The sequence below is a fragment of the Ursus americanus genome, chromosome 8 (assembly GCF_024610735.1).
Source record: "Ursus americanus isolate L20-20 chromosome 8, mUrsAme1.1.p, whole genome shotgun sequence".
Taxonomy (NCBI): domain Eukaryota; kingdom Metazoa; phylum Chordata; class Mammalia; order Carnivora; family Ursidae; genus Ursus; species Ursus americanus.
This window is the reverse complement of record NC_142134.1, coordinates 68,084,689-68,101,698: the sequence shown is the minus strand read 5'-3', so window position 1 is coordinate 68,101,698 and position 17,010 is coordinate 68,084,689. Positions and strand designations below refer to the sequence as shown.

The window sequence follows — 17,010 nt, the reverse complement described above, 5'->3', positions numbered from 1 at the left end:
CTTCGTGCAATCGCATGTCCCTGTCACATTCCTAATTTCACTGAGAGGCATCACCATCTTCTTGGGCATCATAAGTGTAAGAAAGTTATTCTTTTTTTTTTTTTTAAAGATTTTATTTATTTATTCGACAGAGATAGAGACAGCCAGCGAGAGAGGGAACACAAGCAGGGGGAGTGGGAGAGGAAGAAGCAGGCTTCCAGCGGAGGAGCCTGATGTGGGGCTCGATCCCACAACGCCGGGATCACGCCCTGAGCCGAAGGCAGACGCTTAAACGCTATGCCACCCAGGCGCCCCAAGAAAGTTATTGTTGATCTTTTTCTTTCCTTCACCTTCAACTGGAAATTTGTCCCATCTTAACTCTGCTTCTACTAATTTTCTGGTGTTTATCCGAATGCCTCTGACCTTGCTCAGGACTTACTAAAATGTGACCTCTGATGACAGGCACTGCTTCTTCATCGTTGTAGAAAAACCCATCGGTAATATTGTTGCCATTAGCTTCCCACAAATTGCTTAATAATTACTTTGTTTGGTTGAATTAAATATTCAAATGTTGATGTATTTCCACTTTATATAACATTATTAAAGGTACACTAATGTTTTAAAAGGGAGTATTTTTACATATTCTTACACCAGAGAATTTGTTCAGTTTAATGGTATGATTTTGTTATATAACATTTACTTTAGTGAAAACTTATTTTCCAAATTATGCATTATTTAATGTGCTGTTGGAACATGGGAATATGGGAATAATTTTGTGTATCAGGTGTGTCTTTTCAGTTGCCTGGTTAATCTTCAACATGGATGGAAATGGATTTTGTTTATTTTAGTAAATGAAATCTGATAAAATTAGGGGGAAATAATTCTACATAATGTTAGTTCTGTATGATATTTTTTTGGTCTAAAAGGCTTCATTTTAGATGTCAGTGTGTTAAATGAATTGATATGAAAACCATTATTTCATGGAATTATGTCTAGAGAGAGGAGTTAACACACCTTTAAGTGTGTTTAAGAAAACCCAAGATATAGTAGCTATTCCTTCTTCCCAGAACCGAAGTAGCATGTGTGCAGTTACTCATTTTATTTCTATATCTGTCAGAAGCCCGAGATTTCTTACCAACATTCATACTGCTAACAAGGCCAGCCCTGCAGTGGTGAGGAGCTATTTTTTTCAAATAGCATACATCAAAATCATCTGAAAAGCGTGTTACAGAACAAATGACTGGTCCACCTCCCCTTTCTGATTCAGATCTTGGATGAGTCCCCAAATGTTCAGTGTTACAAGCTCCTAGGTGATGCTCTGGTCAAGGGACCACAATTTGAGAACCACTTGTAGAAAAATGATGTATTGAGCTGTGCTCTGAGAGCCGATGGTGCGCATCTCTTCCCATGTCCAAATTCCATGAGCTCAATTCCATGACCTCATGCTTGAGGTTGGCCTTGAAACAGCCCTGTTGGGAATATGTCCACCACAGAAGTCAGCAAATGTTACAAGTGCAGGCTCTTTTTCTTACTTCAGAGAGCCAGTCCTTACACATTCGCCAGCACCCGGCTGTCTAAGGAATCAGCAACAACAGAGATGACACAAGCTACTTAACAAGTAAATAAAGTAGAATATCACACACGTGCCAAATTTTTACAGTGCTTAGAGAATCGCGTAAAGAGGGACTTGGGAATAATGTCGTGAATGAATGACAGCCCTCAGATTGGGATGGAGTAACACATTTTTTTCTCAAGGAGGCTAATAATTGCCCTTCGAAGTGACTTTTTTTTTCATCTATATAGGCAGAAACTTTTTTTTAAAAAGTAATAAAAATGGAATGCTTCTTTCTTTAGATTCAGATTAATGTAATTTTCCAAACTAGACATCTTCTTTATAAACGTGGTCAACTACTTTTTAAAAATGAGGAAATCAGGCTTCCAGTAATGGACTGAATAAGTCACGGGGATAAGAGGCACAGCATAGGGAGTCTAGTCAGTGGTACCGTAATAACGTTGTATGGCCACAGATGATAGCTACACTTGTGGCGAGCACAGCAGAATCTTTAGAGTTGTTGGGTTACTGTTTTGTACACCTGACACTAATGTAACATTGTGTCAACTAGACTTCTGTTTTTAAAAATTAACTTTTTTTTAATGCGGAAATGAGATGAACCATCTTACGAAGGGCCAGGACTGTACCATGCCTTGAACAGGTGCGGTGTTTAGGGAACAGTACAACATTAGGGGACTTTTCCCCACCCATGGTTAGGGTTGGTTGGCTATATAGTCTCTGGGTTGTGCAATTTACAGGTTTACATTAAAAAAAACAAGAAGAAGGGGGATGGGGAGGAGGAGAGTTGAGTCTCATTGGAGAGAAGACAGACGATAGAATCTCCCTGGTCTCATGTCCAAGATACACACTCAGCCATTCTTGCTACGCCATATGGGAAGGCAGCACTGTTCACCAGCTTCGGAACTTTGGGCAAGTTACTTCACCTCTTAGTGCTCCCATTTCTTCCTCTAAGCAATTGGAATCATATCCATTTTTCACATGTGGTTGGGAGAATTGGAAGTAACAAACGTAAGGGCCCTGCTATAGTGCTAGGCACAGCGTATGCTCACAGTAATTGGTGATGCTGCTGCTTTATGGCTCTTCTTGATGCTCAGACAGCCGGATAATGAAGAATAAATGCAAATGTGATTGCCTTACATGGGACTCTTACTGTACGTTCAAAGGTACAAGTCCCTTTTTATTTAGTGCATTTTTATTTAAATTAGGTAATTTGCCTCAAAAGCACTTATTAAAATGTAGCTTGATCCATCAATCATGTTGTAAAGCATCCTTTTGAAAACTCTTATGCACATACAGTTAATACCTTTAATCCCCTTTGACCTCATGTTCCTTTTGATTTGAATAGGTAGGGAAATGTTGTATTACCATCCCCACCTCACAAATGAAGCATCCTCACCCGATAGGTGATCAAAAGGAGATGACCAGTTGAATTTGCCTCGTGTCCATCTCCTATTCTGTTGCATGGAACATGCCAACAGATACTTTAAATTTTTAAGGTGAATAGCTAGAGCCCACATAAGCCAAGTGAACTGTTTATCTTTATTCAACTACTGAATTAACTGAAGATTTATGCCTGAGACAGAATTATAAAAATGCCACTGTTGATGCGGCCTACATAGAGAAAGAAAATTAGAGGCAAGTTAGAGCCCCTCTTCTTTTAAGCCCTGAGTTTTTAAACTCTTTTTCTATAGCTAACCACAAGACCTAGTTGAGTAGCTGCTTTATTTTCATACAGCCACTTAGAAATTCAAGAAAACAAAATCTCAGTTAATAGGGTAAGTCTAGTAAAACTAAATACATAATAGTGGTAATAAATTCAATGTACATTCCCAGTGGAAAGGCTCAATGTTAAGTGGTTCCCTTGCAACTCTCATGAGTCATCAAATACATCGTTCCCTAGGGAGTAGTGAAAGAGAGTTTATCAATACTTCTGGGAATCAATACTTCTGAGAAACCAAAAGGATGTCACGCATTGTGAGTAGATAGGTAGGCATGACCACGATAGACTGTAAAATCAATGATGGCTCAGTTGTATCATGTAACAACTGGTGTGTCAGCCACTGCTTTTATTGGACAGGGTATATAGGCAAAGAATTTCTGGACATCCCCTGGTCAATCTCATGCTTCAGAAGGCAGCATGAAACACTGATTTAGAATATTCTTAGTTCTCAAATATTCTCTTCAGGCCCATACACATGCTATCATCCCAAAACACAAAGAACCTAAAAATACTAATTTTTTAATACTTACCTGTCAGAAGGCCATGGTGAGGCCTCATTTAATTCCGGGGAAATATAAATGGAATCAAATTTAGTGATACCTCTAGTCAAGTTCAGGAGTGATCAGATTAGACATTTAAAACTTTGGGAAGGAAAAAATCTAATCAGTCTAAATTTCACTTATAATTGGGAAAATAGAATCCAAATCCATGTTTTGAAGTCTATATACTTTATACGCATTCTCGTAACCTTCGAACTCTTATTATAAAATTGTTACTTTTTTTTTTTACAAGCCCATGATTTCTGGTGAATGTATGAATTTTTGCAACCATCATATAAGGTTATTTTCCACAGAACTTTAATCTTGAGCTATTTGGGAGAAAAATCACCTATTAAAGTCTTGTTAGTAGAGAGAACACATGCCATTTGTATAGTACTAGGTACTTTTCAGGTTTTTTATTGTAATACTGAGGCATAATAATTAAAAACAGGTACTCTAGAAACAGGGATCCCAGCTTCAAATCTCTTTAGCCGCTGGCTGTGCCATGTTAAGTACCCTAAGTGCCCAACTGTTAGGGTTGTTGTGATTCTTAATGAGTTAAGACATGTAAAGTTCTTAGAACACCACCTGGCCCATATTATGTGCTGTGTGATTCTTTGGACTTAGTATTTGCATTTTCCTGATGAGGAAAATGAAACAGAGAAAAATGACCTGAAGTCACACTAACCCAACGTTACACTAATCCAGTGCCTCACATCTAATGAGACCCAGGACAGGCTGAACAAGATTTACATCCCAGCATTTCCTTCAGGATATGACTACTGAAAAATTCAAATTTTTAAATAAAATGCATGTTTTAGATGTCCTTCCCTAAGTATGCTTGAAGCCTCTTGACTATCTCTAACTGGAAACTGGTTAGTATTACTAAAAAAAAAAAAAAAACTGTGTTGTTCTTGGGGCACCTTTGTGGCTTAGTCACTTAAGCATCTGCCTTGGGCTCAGGTCATGATCTTGGGGTCCTGGGATGGAGCCTCAGCTCCTCCGGCCTCCCTGCTCAGCAGGGAGTCTGCTTCTCCCTCTCCCTCTGCCCCTCCCCCCCACTGGTGCGCTCTCTCTCGCTCTCTCTCTCTCTCTCTCTCTCTCTCCTTCTCTCTAATAAAGAAATAAAATCTTAAAAAAAACTATATGTTATTCTTAACAACTCTCCCTGATATTTCATTTACTTAACATGTATTTATTAAGCATCTATTTCTCAGAAGCTCTACTGGCTACATTAAGGAATACAGAAGTAAATGATCCATGGCCCCTTCTTTAAAGTAATTCACTCAGTTGTCCTGCATCAAACCACTGTCATTAGTGATGACATACCAGGACTGATTGCCTAAGACTGATGTGTGACCAAGAACCCATTTTCCAGTACAAACTTTGCAAATGTAAAAGGAAAAAAAAGAGCTCCCATTATTAATATTTATGATTTAATCAAGCTTAATGTTCATAGAGCAGTCCTATAAAACCACTTACATGCTGTGTATGTTCACAAAGGAAATAGCAATTGGGCACCACTCTCTCTATATATATATATCTTCATTTTAATATTTTACTTAAAACATGTTAGTAATTTGGTTTATTTAAATATTTTTTTATTATATTATGTTAGTCACCATACAGTACATCCCTGGTTTTTGATGTAAAGTTCGATGATTCATTAGTTGCGTGTAACACCCAGTGCACCATGCAATACGTGCCCTCCTTACTACCCATCACCAGCCTATCCCATTCCCCCACCCCGTCCCCTCTGAAGCCCACAGTTTGTTTCTCAGCAATTTGAACAAGATATGCCACTAAAGAAGTTATTTTATTTCTGCCAGTCTTTAGCATTATTTTATAATATCAAAAATAAAGCTAACTAATTTCTTCCTGAAGATACTGAAATAATATTGGATTATTTATATGATGACAGTGGTGGCAGTGATGGTGATACTGATATCTAACACTTAACTTTGTACTTTCTATATCTGGGTGTTTCACTCTGCACTTTTTAAAAAATCATTTCATACAGGGGCGCCTGGGTGGCACAGCGGTTGGGCGTCTGCCTTCAGCTCAGGGCGTGATCCCGGCGTTATGGGATTGAGCCCCACGTCAGGCTCTTCCGCTATGAGCCTGTTTCTTCCTCTCCCACTGCCCCTGCTTGTGTTCCCTCTCTCGCTGGCTGTCTCTGTCTCTGTCGAATAAATAAATAAAATCTTTAAAAAAAATCATTTCATACAGACCTCAAATTAATCATCAGAGGGAGAAATATTTATTAACATTAACTGAAGAGAAGACCAAAGTGTGTAAGCAGCTCAGTAACTTATCTAAGGTCAAACATTTCATAAATGCAAGACCAGGATTCAAATGCAGGTTTATCTGACTCCAGAATCTGTATGCTTGACCATTAGTTGATATGACCATCCAGTATCTTCCCTTAGAAGACAATCCTGTTTAACAGTTGGTATACAACTTTATTTAGTAAATGATTTTTGTGTATATTGTTTCCTCTGTTGGTTTTACTGGTATCAAGTGTTGGGATAATGAAATGTGTAGAAGGTAAAAATACCAATTGGCATATCTAATATTTATCATTAAAACAAGATGATATCTGAGACAGGTTATCAAAAATCCCTGTGTATGCGGACTCTTACAAACACTTAAGCCCAGAGAACTTCAGATGTTTTCTCACTTCTGCAGAATGGTTTATACTGTAGTCAAATCACAAAAAAACCTTTTTAATCTATTTTAAACAAAGGAATATTATCAGACACCTGTGGTGAGAACCATACAGAAATGTCAGTACATTTTTCTGTTATTTTCCAGGCTTGCCCTATTTGCACATTTAAGTATCAGCACCCAGAAATTTAAGCCATCATCTCATGTAGGGAATACTAGGTATTCACAGTTTCTCTCTCATATGCTCCCATATTTCCACATTGAGCCTTTTTTCAGTCTTCCTAGTCAATATCCCAGTATATTTGCTCTTTAATATTCACTATTTATTTTTGATGCCCACTTCCATTTTGCCATCTTTTTGCCTCCACAGTGAGAGGTAAGTGTATCCCTGGCCCTGCCATGTATGGATCCTGTTTCCTCCATTGGTCCCGTGCTCATCTTTGCCTGCTGTTGACCCTCGTGTTAGATTTACAGCCACACTTCAAAACCATATCGCACCTTCCTGCTAATTGCACCCAACTTCATCTTATTTTCAATCCCCATTTTTTCATTTGCCTCAGTTTCTTAATCTTTTTGTTTTTATCTATTTTATGAATCTCCACAAACCCTCTAAAGTTTTAGAAGGACCGTTAGACTTGACCCTGGAAGACTATGACTGGATAGTGATTAAATGTACTCATTTCCACTTCTCCCAATGGGAAAACCAGCTTAATTTGTGTCCATTCCTAAGAAGTAGAAATTGATTGTCTCTCCCTGAAATATCTTCTGTTTTTAAACCAGCCATTGGTCTTTATCTTTATTAATGGTAGATAGGTGTATCTTTTCCTAAAAAGTGCTTGATGGAGTTTTTAATTTTAACTTCCTTGTGTTAATAAAAAGAAAATTGAAACATGAGCTAAGTTACTTTTTCTTTGTAGTGTGGAGACGATCAATGATGGAAACTTTCACATTGTGGAACTACTTGCCCTGGATCAGAGTCTGTCCCTCTCCGTGGATGGAGGGAGCCCCAAAATCATCACCAACCTGTCAAAGCAGTCCACTCTGAATTTTGACTCTCCACTCTATGTAGGAGGTAAGTTCTGTTCCAAATCCAGTAGGTCCGCAAAACCCTGTGATTCTCATCATAGACTAATTCTGAAATTGTTGATCCCTGGTGTCATGGCTGTCGACCCATATGATCCATCACTGAAAGATGGACAGCAAGGATAGAAAAGAAAGAGCCCTGGACGTGTGTTAAGAGATCTGTTTCGTGCCTGTCTCGGCCAGCAATAACCAACGTCATAGTTGGACAGCTTCTAGCGGTTCTTTTTATGACTGCAAAGTACCCATCAGTAACAAGCATCAGGAAACTTTGAAGAAAAATTAGAGGTTTATTACTTACAAGCCCTGAAAATTACACAGCACACCTTGGCCACACAGCAAGGTCTTAAGGAAAAAGAGAGAGCGAGAGAGCCCATGTGTGAGAGCAAGAACACATGGGCCCGGTGTGCTACGTTTATTGTGCCATGCCAAAAAGAGAAAGAAAAAAGGTTCTGTCAAATCTTACCATCCTAGATCGTCTGTGCTACCACTTGCCAACTAGTAGGTGGTAGGATAATTATTAACAAGATCGAATGATGAATGAATGAATGAATGAATGAACAAATGAATTAAAGGTACAACTTGTATTGGGGGAACAGGAAGTAGTTCTAGTGAGCTAAGACCTTAAGGTGAATGAACAAGACAGAGGGTTGGAAAGGTGGACTAGAAGTTGGAATGATAGAGTGAAGATTCTGGACTTTATGTGTAACCAACCAGAAGGCAGATGAGGAACAGGTGAAGAAAGAGATGTGGGCAATATTCTGAAGGAGGCCAGAGGAGAGGACCCACAAAGGAGAGAGTTTTCCTCTACTGGGGGGAGGAAGGGACATAAACTGGAGATAGAGAATTTGGTTTCAAGTGAAGGAGCAAGAAATCATATGATGTTAAATTGAGTAGCATTGAATTAAATCACACTGGATTGAGGTGAATTGACTGATAAAATTAACTCATTTACAGAGAAGTAAGCTAAAGTTCCTACGTGGGTCAGTGTAACTGATTTGCTCAGCAGGACAGGCATTTTCACAAAGTTTGCATTATTTCCTACAAAATAGTAACCTTGGGATTCTACATTTTTATGTTATCCCTTCAAAGACTTCCTTGAAAGCATTTTTGGAATTGTCCTGAAAGTCCAGAGCACTTCTGTTTTTTGTAATTTCAGCATTAGAAGATCTTAACACTTTGAAAGAATTTTGGACTATTAGAAACCATTAAAAATCTTGGTTCAGTTCTGTAAATATTTATTTAGTACCCACCCTGTGCTGGGAACGAAGTTAACATATGTATAAAGGTTACAAAGTTGAAAAAGAAATATCCCTTCTTTGCCCAGGGGAGTAGGAAAAGCCTACGTGTCTTCAAGTAACCAGAGTGCATTGGAATAAAAGTGTTGCGTACTAAGTCTGCTCAGCAAGTTGACTGATCTCATTGCTTCATGGGAATCACAACTAGGAGATGCATTTAAAAACAGAAGCCTCCATTTCTTGTCTGCACTACTGTTAACAGCCATACATAGGGATGGGTAAAGCAAGTCACGGGTGTGAGCACGTGCGACGTGTCCAACACAATGCTTCTTTACAGTCTTAATCCTCAGAACTTTAGGAAGTAGGTATGATTTTTTGTTTCATGATCCCGAAGGGACAGCCGCAAGGACTTTATAAAACGTGCCCAAGTTCACAGAGCCGTGAAGTAATAGAGACCTCATTTGAGTCCAGGTCTCGTCTGTCTGACCCCTAAGCCATCTGTCTGCATTGCCACTCACGTTTTAACAGAGCGCAGAAAGGGAAGCAATCTAAGTTTGTGGATTTTTGTTTATTTCTGGACTTGTCCTTCACTTGATTTATTGTGCTTTCATCAGAAACCATTTCACTGAATCTTTTAAAACCCCTTTACGATGCAGTGAGAGGGGTGGGGGACCCTACGAAATGGGAGTGCTTAGGTCAGAACGTTTCTCAAAAAAGGGAAAAAAAAGTTTTATATTCCAAACTGAGAAGTGCCAATCTTTCTAAGGATAGAGGGTCTGGAAGAATCCAGATAGGACCTCTGTCCATCCAGGCCTGAAGGAAGTCACTTCCACTCTAGCCTCACTGCCAGAGAACACAGTGGGCCCGTTTCTTTCCAAATCAGGGTGCAGTCTCAAGGGTAATTAAAATTTAAAAATACAATGTAGGGGCGCCTGGGTGGCGCAGTAGTTAAGCATCGGCCTTCGGCTCAGGGTGTGATCCCAGCGTTCTGGGATCGAGCCCCACATCAGGCTCCTCTGCTAAGAGCCTGCTTCTTCCTCTCCCACTCCCCCTGCTTGTGTTCCCTCTCTCGCTGGGTGTCTCTCTCTGTCAAATAAATAAATAAATAAAATCTTTTAAAAAAAATACAATGTAATCATAAGACCCCAGCCCTGAATTCGATGTGGCAAAGGCAGGAGAACCTGACTTAGCAAAGGAGAGGGAGGTAACTAAGCTCATCTTTTTCTTCAAGTTTGACAACGGGCATGTCTGAAAAAAAGACCATCCCCGTGTAGACTTAAAATCCAGACATTTATGCTGAATGGATATGATTAAATTGGAAGAACTTACCCCAGAACAAGGAATTTTCTTTCACTTGGGCTTTCCTGGAAATGGTACATTTCAGTTTTTTTGAGTTCACTCAACAAAGCAACTCCATTCCCAAGGCCAAAGGGACATGGACTTAAAAGTCTGAGGTCATGGAAGTTCAAAGCCAAGACCCCTAATTCAGTACCTGTCGAAGTGTGACCAGGGAGCACTTACATCAAAATCAACCAAGCTGCATGCTAACGCTTAGATTCCTGCACCCCACCCCTTCCTACCAGTTAGAATGTCAAGGTGGGAAGAGAATGGGGCCTGGAAAGCCACCTTCTGAACCTGGACCTTTGGTGGATCTTACATATGACAGACTTGGAAACAACTGCCCTGGTCCATCCCTTCATGTTACAGATGAGAAGACTAAGCCCTAGAAGGGTCGGAAATAACTGGCTCATGCGTACGCGGACCAACAATAAAGACTTTGACCTCAAGCCTGCCTGGTAGTTTTGTATATCTGTCTGTGTGTCTGATGTTGGTGCCTGCTAGAGTTCAAACATGGCTCCTTTGAATAGAGAAGGCGATATTGCCACAAGCCAGGCCCCAGCCGTTGCTGAGGGTCAGGCCTTTAGAGCCAACCAACCCTCTGGAGAGTGAGAAGGGAGTCTTCCCCAGCCTCTGCCCTCCAGCCAGTGGCCCAGAGCCCAGGCAGAGTGAGGGTGTGAGTGCCAGGGGGGATCATCAGACACCCTGAAGGCCTCTGGCTCCCTCCCCTTACCCCACTGCAGTCTGGATGGTTGCCTCACATAGGATCCCATCCAGGAACTATTTCAGGGTCTGGCTTAGGCCATGGAAAGATTCCTCAGTTTTGCCAAATGAAGTTTACCAGATGACTGTCACCGGTGGAACTTACATATGCAAAGACTGCAAATTCTGTTTTTGGAGGAATTTCATTTGTATTCTTGATTTCTTGGCCTATGAAGGCTTCACTCTTAATTAGCAAGAAAATAAAATCGACGTGAATGAAGTGCTGGCATGATAGGAAGCGTGGGTGAGGTTTTCAGACGCTGACCAGCACCGCTGGGCTCAGGATGTTGGTGAGCCAGATTGGTTGCCAGCTTAGAATTTGGCAGGGCTGGGGTGAAAGGTCACTGTGAACCCAGCTCTCACCCCCTAAGCCTGGACGGATGGAACCATGCCCTAGAGATTGTGGGGTTCACTGGTCAGCCGATCTGCAACCAGGTCTTACTGGGTGACGCTGAGCATGTCACCCAAGCTGTCACCGTGCTTCCTGGAGCTCTCGGCTTCCAGGGCGTGTGTCCAGGTTAAAGAGGTGGCTGGAGAGGGGGGAAGCCCAGATCTCTCCCCGATTCCTGATCTTGCCTTTAGCTACAGTAGGTCTGCTTTGAGGTTTTATACATTTATGCCTCCGTGTAAGGTTTGATTTGAAACAAATGTTAAAACTTAAGAGACTGGCCGCCAACGAACTCGGTTCTTTATCCTAGCTGTGTATTAGAATTGCCTGGAGCATCTTCCAAAAAACAAATCCAAACAAAGAAACACCTGCCTCTTCTCCCTCCCCCCCACCCTGCCCAGATAACCCGATGAAGTCAGTCTGAGTGGAGGTTCCAGGCATCAGTAGTTCTCCAGAGATCTCAGGTGACTCTAATGTGCAGACAGGTGGAGAACCACAGGCCTGGAGGCCAATGACCTCTGGTTGTCCTAAAGGACTGTCACCCTGACTGCCACCTTGCTGGAGGAGCTCATTGGGTCGGCGGGGGGGCAGTTGCTGAGGATCTCCCCCAAAGAACCCAACCACTGACCTCGTGTCCCTCTGCAGGCATGCCCGGCAAGAACAACGTGGCTGCAGCCCTGCGCCAGGCCCCCGGGCAGAACGGCACCAGCTTCCACGGCTGCCTCCGCAACCTTTACATCAACAGCGAGCTGCAGGACTTCCGCAAGGTGCCCATGCAAACCGGCATTCTGCCCGGCTGTGAGCCGTGCCACAAGAAGGTGTGTGCCCACGGCACGTGCCAGCCCAGCAGCCAGTCGGGCTTCACCTGTGAGTGCGAGGAAGGCTGGACTGGGCCCCTCTGTGACCAGAGGACCAATGACCCCTGTCTTGGAAATAAGTAAGTTCGAGCTGCTTGGTGGTTACACACACACACACACACACACACACACACACACACACCCCAGCCCTCAAAGCAAAACCCAGGAAGGGAGGGAAGGCGGGACAGAGGAAGAAGGGAAGGAGACAAGGGGGAGGCAGGAGAGAGAGAAGGAAGTCAGCCCACTGGCCCGTCTCTTTCCTATTCCTTCCATCACCCTTCCTCCATTCTTATCGCCTCTGCCTAATGCACGTCTGTCTTTACCTTCCTCCTTCACTGTAGATGTGTGCACGGTACCTGCTTGCCCATCAATGCATTCTCCTACAGCTGTAAGTGTCTGGAGGGCCATGGGGGCGTCCTCTGTGATGAAGAGGAGGATCTGTTTAACCCCTGCCAGGCCATCAAGTGCAAGCATGGGAAATGCAGGCTCTCGGGACTGGGGCAGCCCTACTGTGAATGCAGCAGTGGATACACTGGGGACAGCTGTGACCGAGGTAAGCCGACCCACCTGGGTGCCACCCTTTGCGGCAAGAGCTCCCCCTCCCCGATCTTTGAGAAGAGAGAGAAAAGGAGACACACACACACATGCACACACACGCACACACACAGAGGAGTGATATGAGGAACGCCAGGTCTATGCAGTGCCTACAGTTGCTGCTGTTGATTGATTTTACAGCCGTATGAAGGTACCAGATGTGAAATGTCCTCAGCCTCCACGGCAGGAATTTCCATGGCCTTCAGCCGTCTTCTCGCCACTTGACGTGCTGTGAAAAATACCCCTTTTTACCTTCTGGTGCAGCACGTTTGCTTCCCTCCCTTCTTACCTTTACCTGCCGTCCTCATCCATTTATATTATGAATTCGTCTCTGGGTCAGAGAAGAGGCAGCTCATAATTCTGCTCTAGTTTTAGGACAAAGTCACCTTTGACCTTAGAATCAACTGATTTATCACCACCCAGCGTGCAGGTGAGGGGGATGGGGGCGTGCCGACTTCTCGGCCCACCTTTCTCCTTCTGCTCTGTCTGCGTGACCAGGACGCGCCTCGCCTCCAGCTGGCAGGCATTCTGGTGCGTGTATCGGGGGGACGAGACAGGAGGAACGTGCCCGTGGAAGCTCGAAGCAGATGTCTCTTTTTGAACTAGTTCATACTAGGGTAATTTATGAAGTTAGTGGAATGTTACTTGTATTAAGTAACAGATTGAATGATATTAAACCCCAGGTCTAATAAATTAAATTGCAAACGCTCTGAAACGGCTCCCTGTGGTAAACAAAACCAGCTGTTAGTAGTGTAAAACCAGAAGACGTGTATTTTCGCAATAAAGGAAAAGATTTAGGAATCCAATTTTCTTGTCAGTCCAATAGCATAGTATTTATAGTCCACATATATAGTGTTCACGTGGCGGAAACTAAAGGCCAAAAAAAACCAGTATCTTTCAAGGGACAGCAAGCGGCACCACCAGCCCATTATACGGAACATAAGCAGGACCGTGACAATCGCGGTTGCCCACGGCAGACAGAGGCAGCACCTCCTGACCTGAGTTGTGGATCCACGGTCCGTTTGCGGGGGACTCACAGCGCCGGCCCTGAAAATGCTTGTGCTTCTTGTTCTTTTCTAGAAATCTCTTGTCGAGGGGAGCGGATAAGAGATTATTACCAAAAGCAGCAGGGCTATGCCGCTTGCCAGACGACCAAGAAGGTGTCCCGGTTGGAATGCAGAGGTGGGTGTGCGGGAGGGCAGTGCTGCGGACCTCTGAGGAGCAAGCGACGGAAATACTCTTTCGAATGCACTGATGGGTCCTCGTTCGTGGACGAGGTCGAGAAGGTGGTGAAGTGTGGCTGTACCAGGTGCGCCTCCTAAACGCATCCCTGGCAGCCGGCGTCTTCGGGAGATGTTGTCTGCGTCTCGACCGCGGTGGACTCATTAATGCTTCATAGTGGAAATATTTGAAATATATTGTAAAATACAGAACAGACTTATTTTTATTATGAGAATAAAGACTTTTTTTTTTTCTGCATTCGGGAAAAAAAAAAATGCTTGAACTAACGCTTCCCCGATGCGAGAGAAGTAGGAAGGCACCCGGAGGCATCGGAACAAGGGTGGGAAGCGTTGCGAATTCATCTTTGCAACATGCTGAAGACGAGCAGAAGCACAGAGGCGAGGGAGAGCCGCGCTGCTATGTGCTGCCGTGACATCGGCGCCCAGACCGCGGACCCCCTGTGCCCTCGTTCCCATGTCTGCGGTTCATGAGGACACCTCGAGCAGCCGTGTGTGCTTGAGGATGCAAGGCAGAGGAGTGGAACCCGAGAATTCACAGAACACAGGGTTGAGAAATATTCAGTGCAGAACAGCGTCCTTGAAGACCTGGGTTCTATTCCCGAGAGGGATGGGAGCGCTAAAACAATGTCTATCTTCTTTGTAAACGTCAGCATGTTAGCCGAAGAAGCACACAGAAGTGTTTATCTACCGTTTTCCAGTATTAATTTTTTGTAATATAAATGATAAAGGAGATAAAGAACCAATAGATTATTGATAAATAAATTAGTAATAATATGAATTTTGGTTTCTATGAGTTCTAAACAGCCCTATACAGTATTCAGTTCCAATGAGAAATATTTATTGTATCAAAGGACATTGTACTTAACATGTTAGGCCATTCTTTTACTGTTTCTCAATGCTTTAATATATATTAATTTATAATTGTCCTGATATTTTTGTATATTTTTCAAACTTAAAAATCAGGATTTTTTTGGGGGGGGTTGGCAATAGTACTAACATAGGGTGTTATCTTGGGATAAATATGTGTTGATCGGTTTGTTTACCTTGACATCTGACCACTGGTGTCACTGACCTACTGGCCTCCTTCAGGACCCCTGCAGAGAGCATGTAAAGTCTATGCGTGAGACGGTCATTGTACAGAAAGAAGCGCCCCTCTGCAACGTGTCCTCGCAGAACAGAAATGGTGTGTAGCGATCGACACTAGAAAAGTAGATATTTTACAAATTAATATTTCCTTGACATTTTTTGCCCTTTTATTGGGGGTGGGGCGGGGAGAGAAAAGGCTGTAATGTCAAGAACTGTGATTTTTTTTTTCCAACCAATAAAGCTCCTTTATTACCTTAATGTTCCCATGTTAACATGTTTGCTGCTAAATTACAATGTAGAATTGATCATGATTTATAGTGGACTGTGCTCTTCCCTTATTAAAATCCCAGGGTACCCTGTGAAGATGCAGATGTTCCTTTCCAAAAACTTTTTTTTACACAGAAAATTAGATGTACATGTATAATTCAGTGTGCTTTGTCTTTCTCCAGACTAATATCAGTTATACTACTGATGTTTGTAAATTAAACAGATATTTACTTCACTAACAGCTTGGTGATTTTCTTAGAAATTGCAAAATATTAAGAGTCCACTCCTTAAGAATTTCTAAAAGGGATACAGAAAGGACAGGAAAGAAAACCTATGTCGTATTTTTGACAGAAATTGTTCTACGATTAGCATATTGTCGAATCGGGGGACTTTGGAATGGCCACATGAAAGAGATGGATAGAAGACGACATCCTTATCCTTTGCTATGAAAAAAGTACATATTCAACTAAGTTCTTCCAAAAAAAATTACAAGGTGAACTCTGAACTACAAATGGTTTTTTTTGTTTGTTTGTTTTTATTCTTTCCCCTCAATTAGAACCAGATGGAAAACAAAGACAAAGAGTGCTTTTCTCCACAGGCACCGTAGGCAAGGCTTAGAACAGGGAAAGAGCATGAGCTACGTGGATAGTCTCAGTTAAGCACCATGCTAGAATTTCTTCATGTTCCTCTAAGAAAATCGTGCGCACGCGCACACATATGTGAACACGCACACAGAGACACAGGTGTCCCATCATTTATTCATTTCTGTTTAAAAGGTCTATATTTTCATTGTGTCAATATTATATGGTCTTTGTAAAACATTTATTTATTCCCACTGTTTGTTTTCATTTTCTTCAAGGACTGGGCATCCCTCGTTAAGCAAAGAAACATCTGCAAACATAATAGGAGTTAGATCTGTGTTTCTAGGTATGTGTTATCTCAATAGCCACTATTTCCAAGGGCTTATTATATGCCAGGTGCTATGACAAGGGCTTTATATGAAATATCTCACTCTTCTCTCACTACAAACCTATGGGATTATTGGGCTCCCATTTGACACAGGCATAAAGAGCTCGAAGACAGGAGAGCTGAATTCTACCCAGGCCTCGCAGACCACAGGGTCCATGTTCAAGAGATAAAGGGGGCGTCCTCTACCAGGGGACATTTAAACCCTGGAACCTTATTTCCACAGCACAATTATTCTCCCTGCCAATCATGTCAGTTGAAGTGGTTGAGATTAGAGATGTTTGGTTTTTTGTTTTTCTTTTTTAAGGGAAGAAAGTGAAGCCTTAGTAGCTTCCAGACTGTATTCTCTCTCCTTCCTGCTTCTAAAGGCACAAAATAGAATTATGATTGCCTGGGATTTGGGCTGAGTTAGCAAGTTTCTTAGGCGATCGTTTGCCTCGTGATGAGACTGCATTCTGTACAGGAGCCCTTCTTTGAGAAAATCCAATAGCCAAATAATTACTTGCAAATGAGACAAATTAGGGGTACTTATTCATGTTATAAAAAGCTCCTCACTGGGCACATAATGCATGGAGCACTGGGTGTTATACACAAACAATGAATCATGGAACATTACATCAAAAACTAATGATGTACTGTATGGTGGTGACTAACATATCATAATAAAAATAAATAAATAAAAATAAATAAATAAAAATAAAGAACCCTGGGGGGG

At 42.2% G+C, this 17,010-nt stretch overlaps 1 protein-coding gene across 4 annotated transcripts in view; it reads left to right on the top strand.

Annotated features, from left to right (window-relative positions):
* The window catches only part of SLIT2 (slit guidance ligand 2), a 343,502-nt gene extending 327,938 nt beyond the window's left edge, over positions 1-15,564 (top strand). For all 4 annotated transcript variants that reach the window (XM_087864252.1, XM_045771455.2, XM_087864254.1 and 1 more), the window contains 4 exons: positions 7,396-7,550; positions 11,930-12,221; positions 12,483-12,694; positions 13,816-15,564. In XM_087864252.1, coding sequence (XP_087720378.1) covers positions 7,396-7,550; positions 11,930-12,221; positions 12,483-12,694; positions 13,816-14,057 — 901 coding nt within the window. In that variant the 3' untranslated portion in view covers positions 14,058-15,564. The remainder of the gene's footprint in view (positions 1-7,395; positions 7,551-11,929; positions 12,222-12,482; positions 12,695-13,815) is intronic.
* The last annotated feature ends 1,446 nt before the right edge of the window (positions 15,565-17,010 follow it).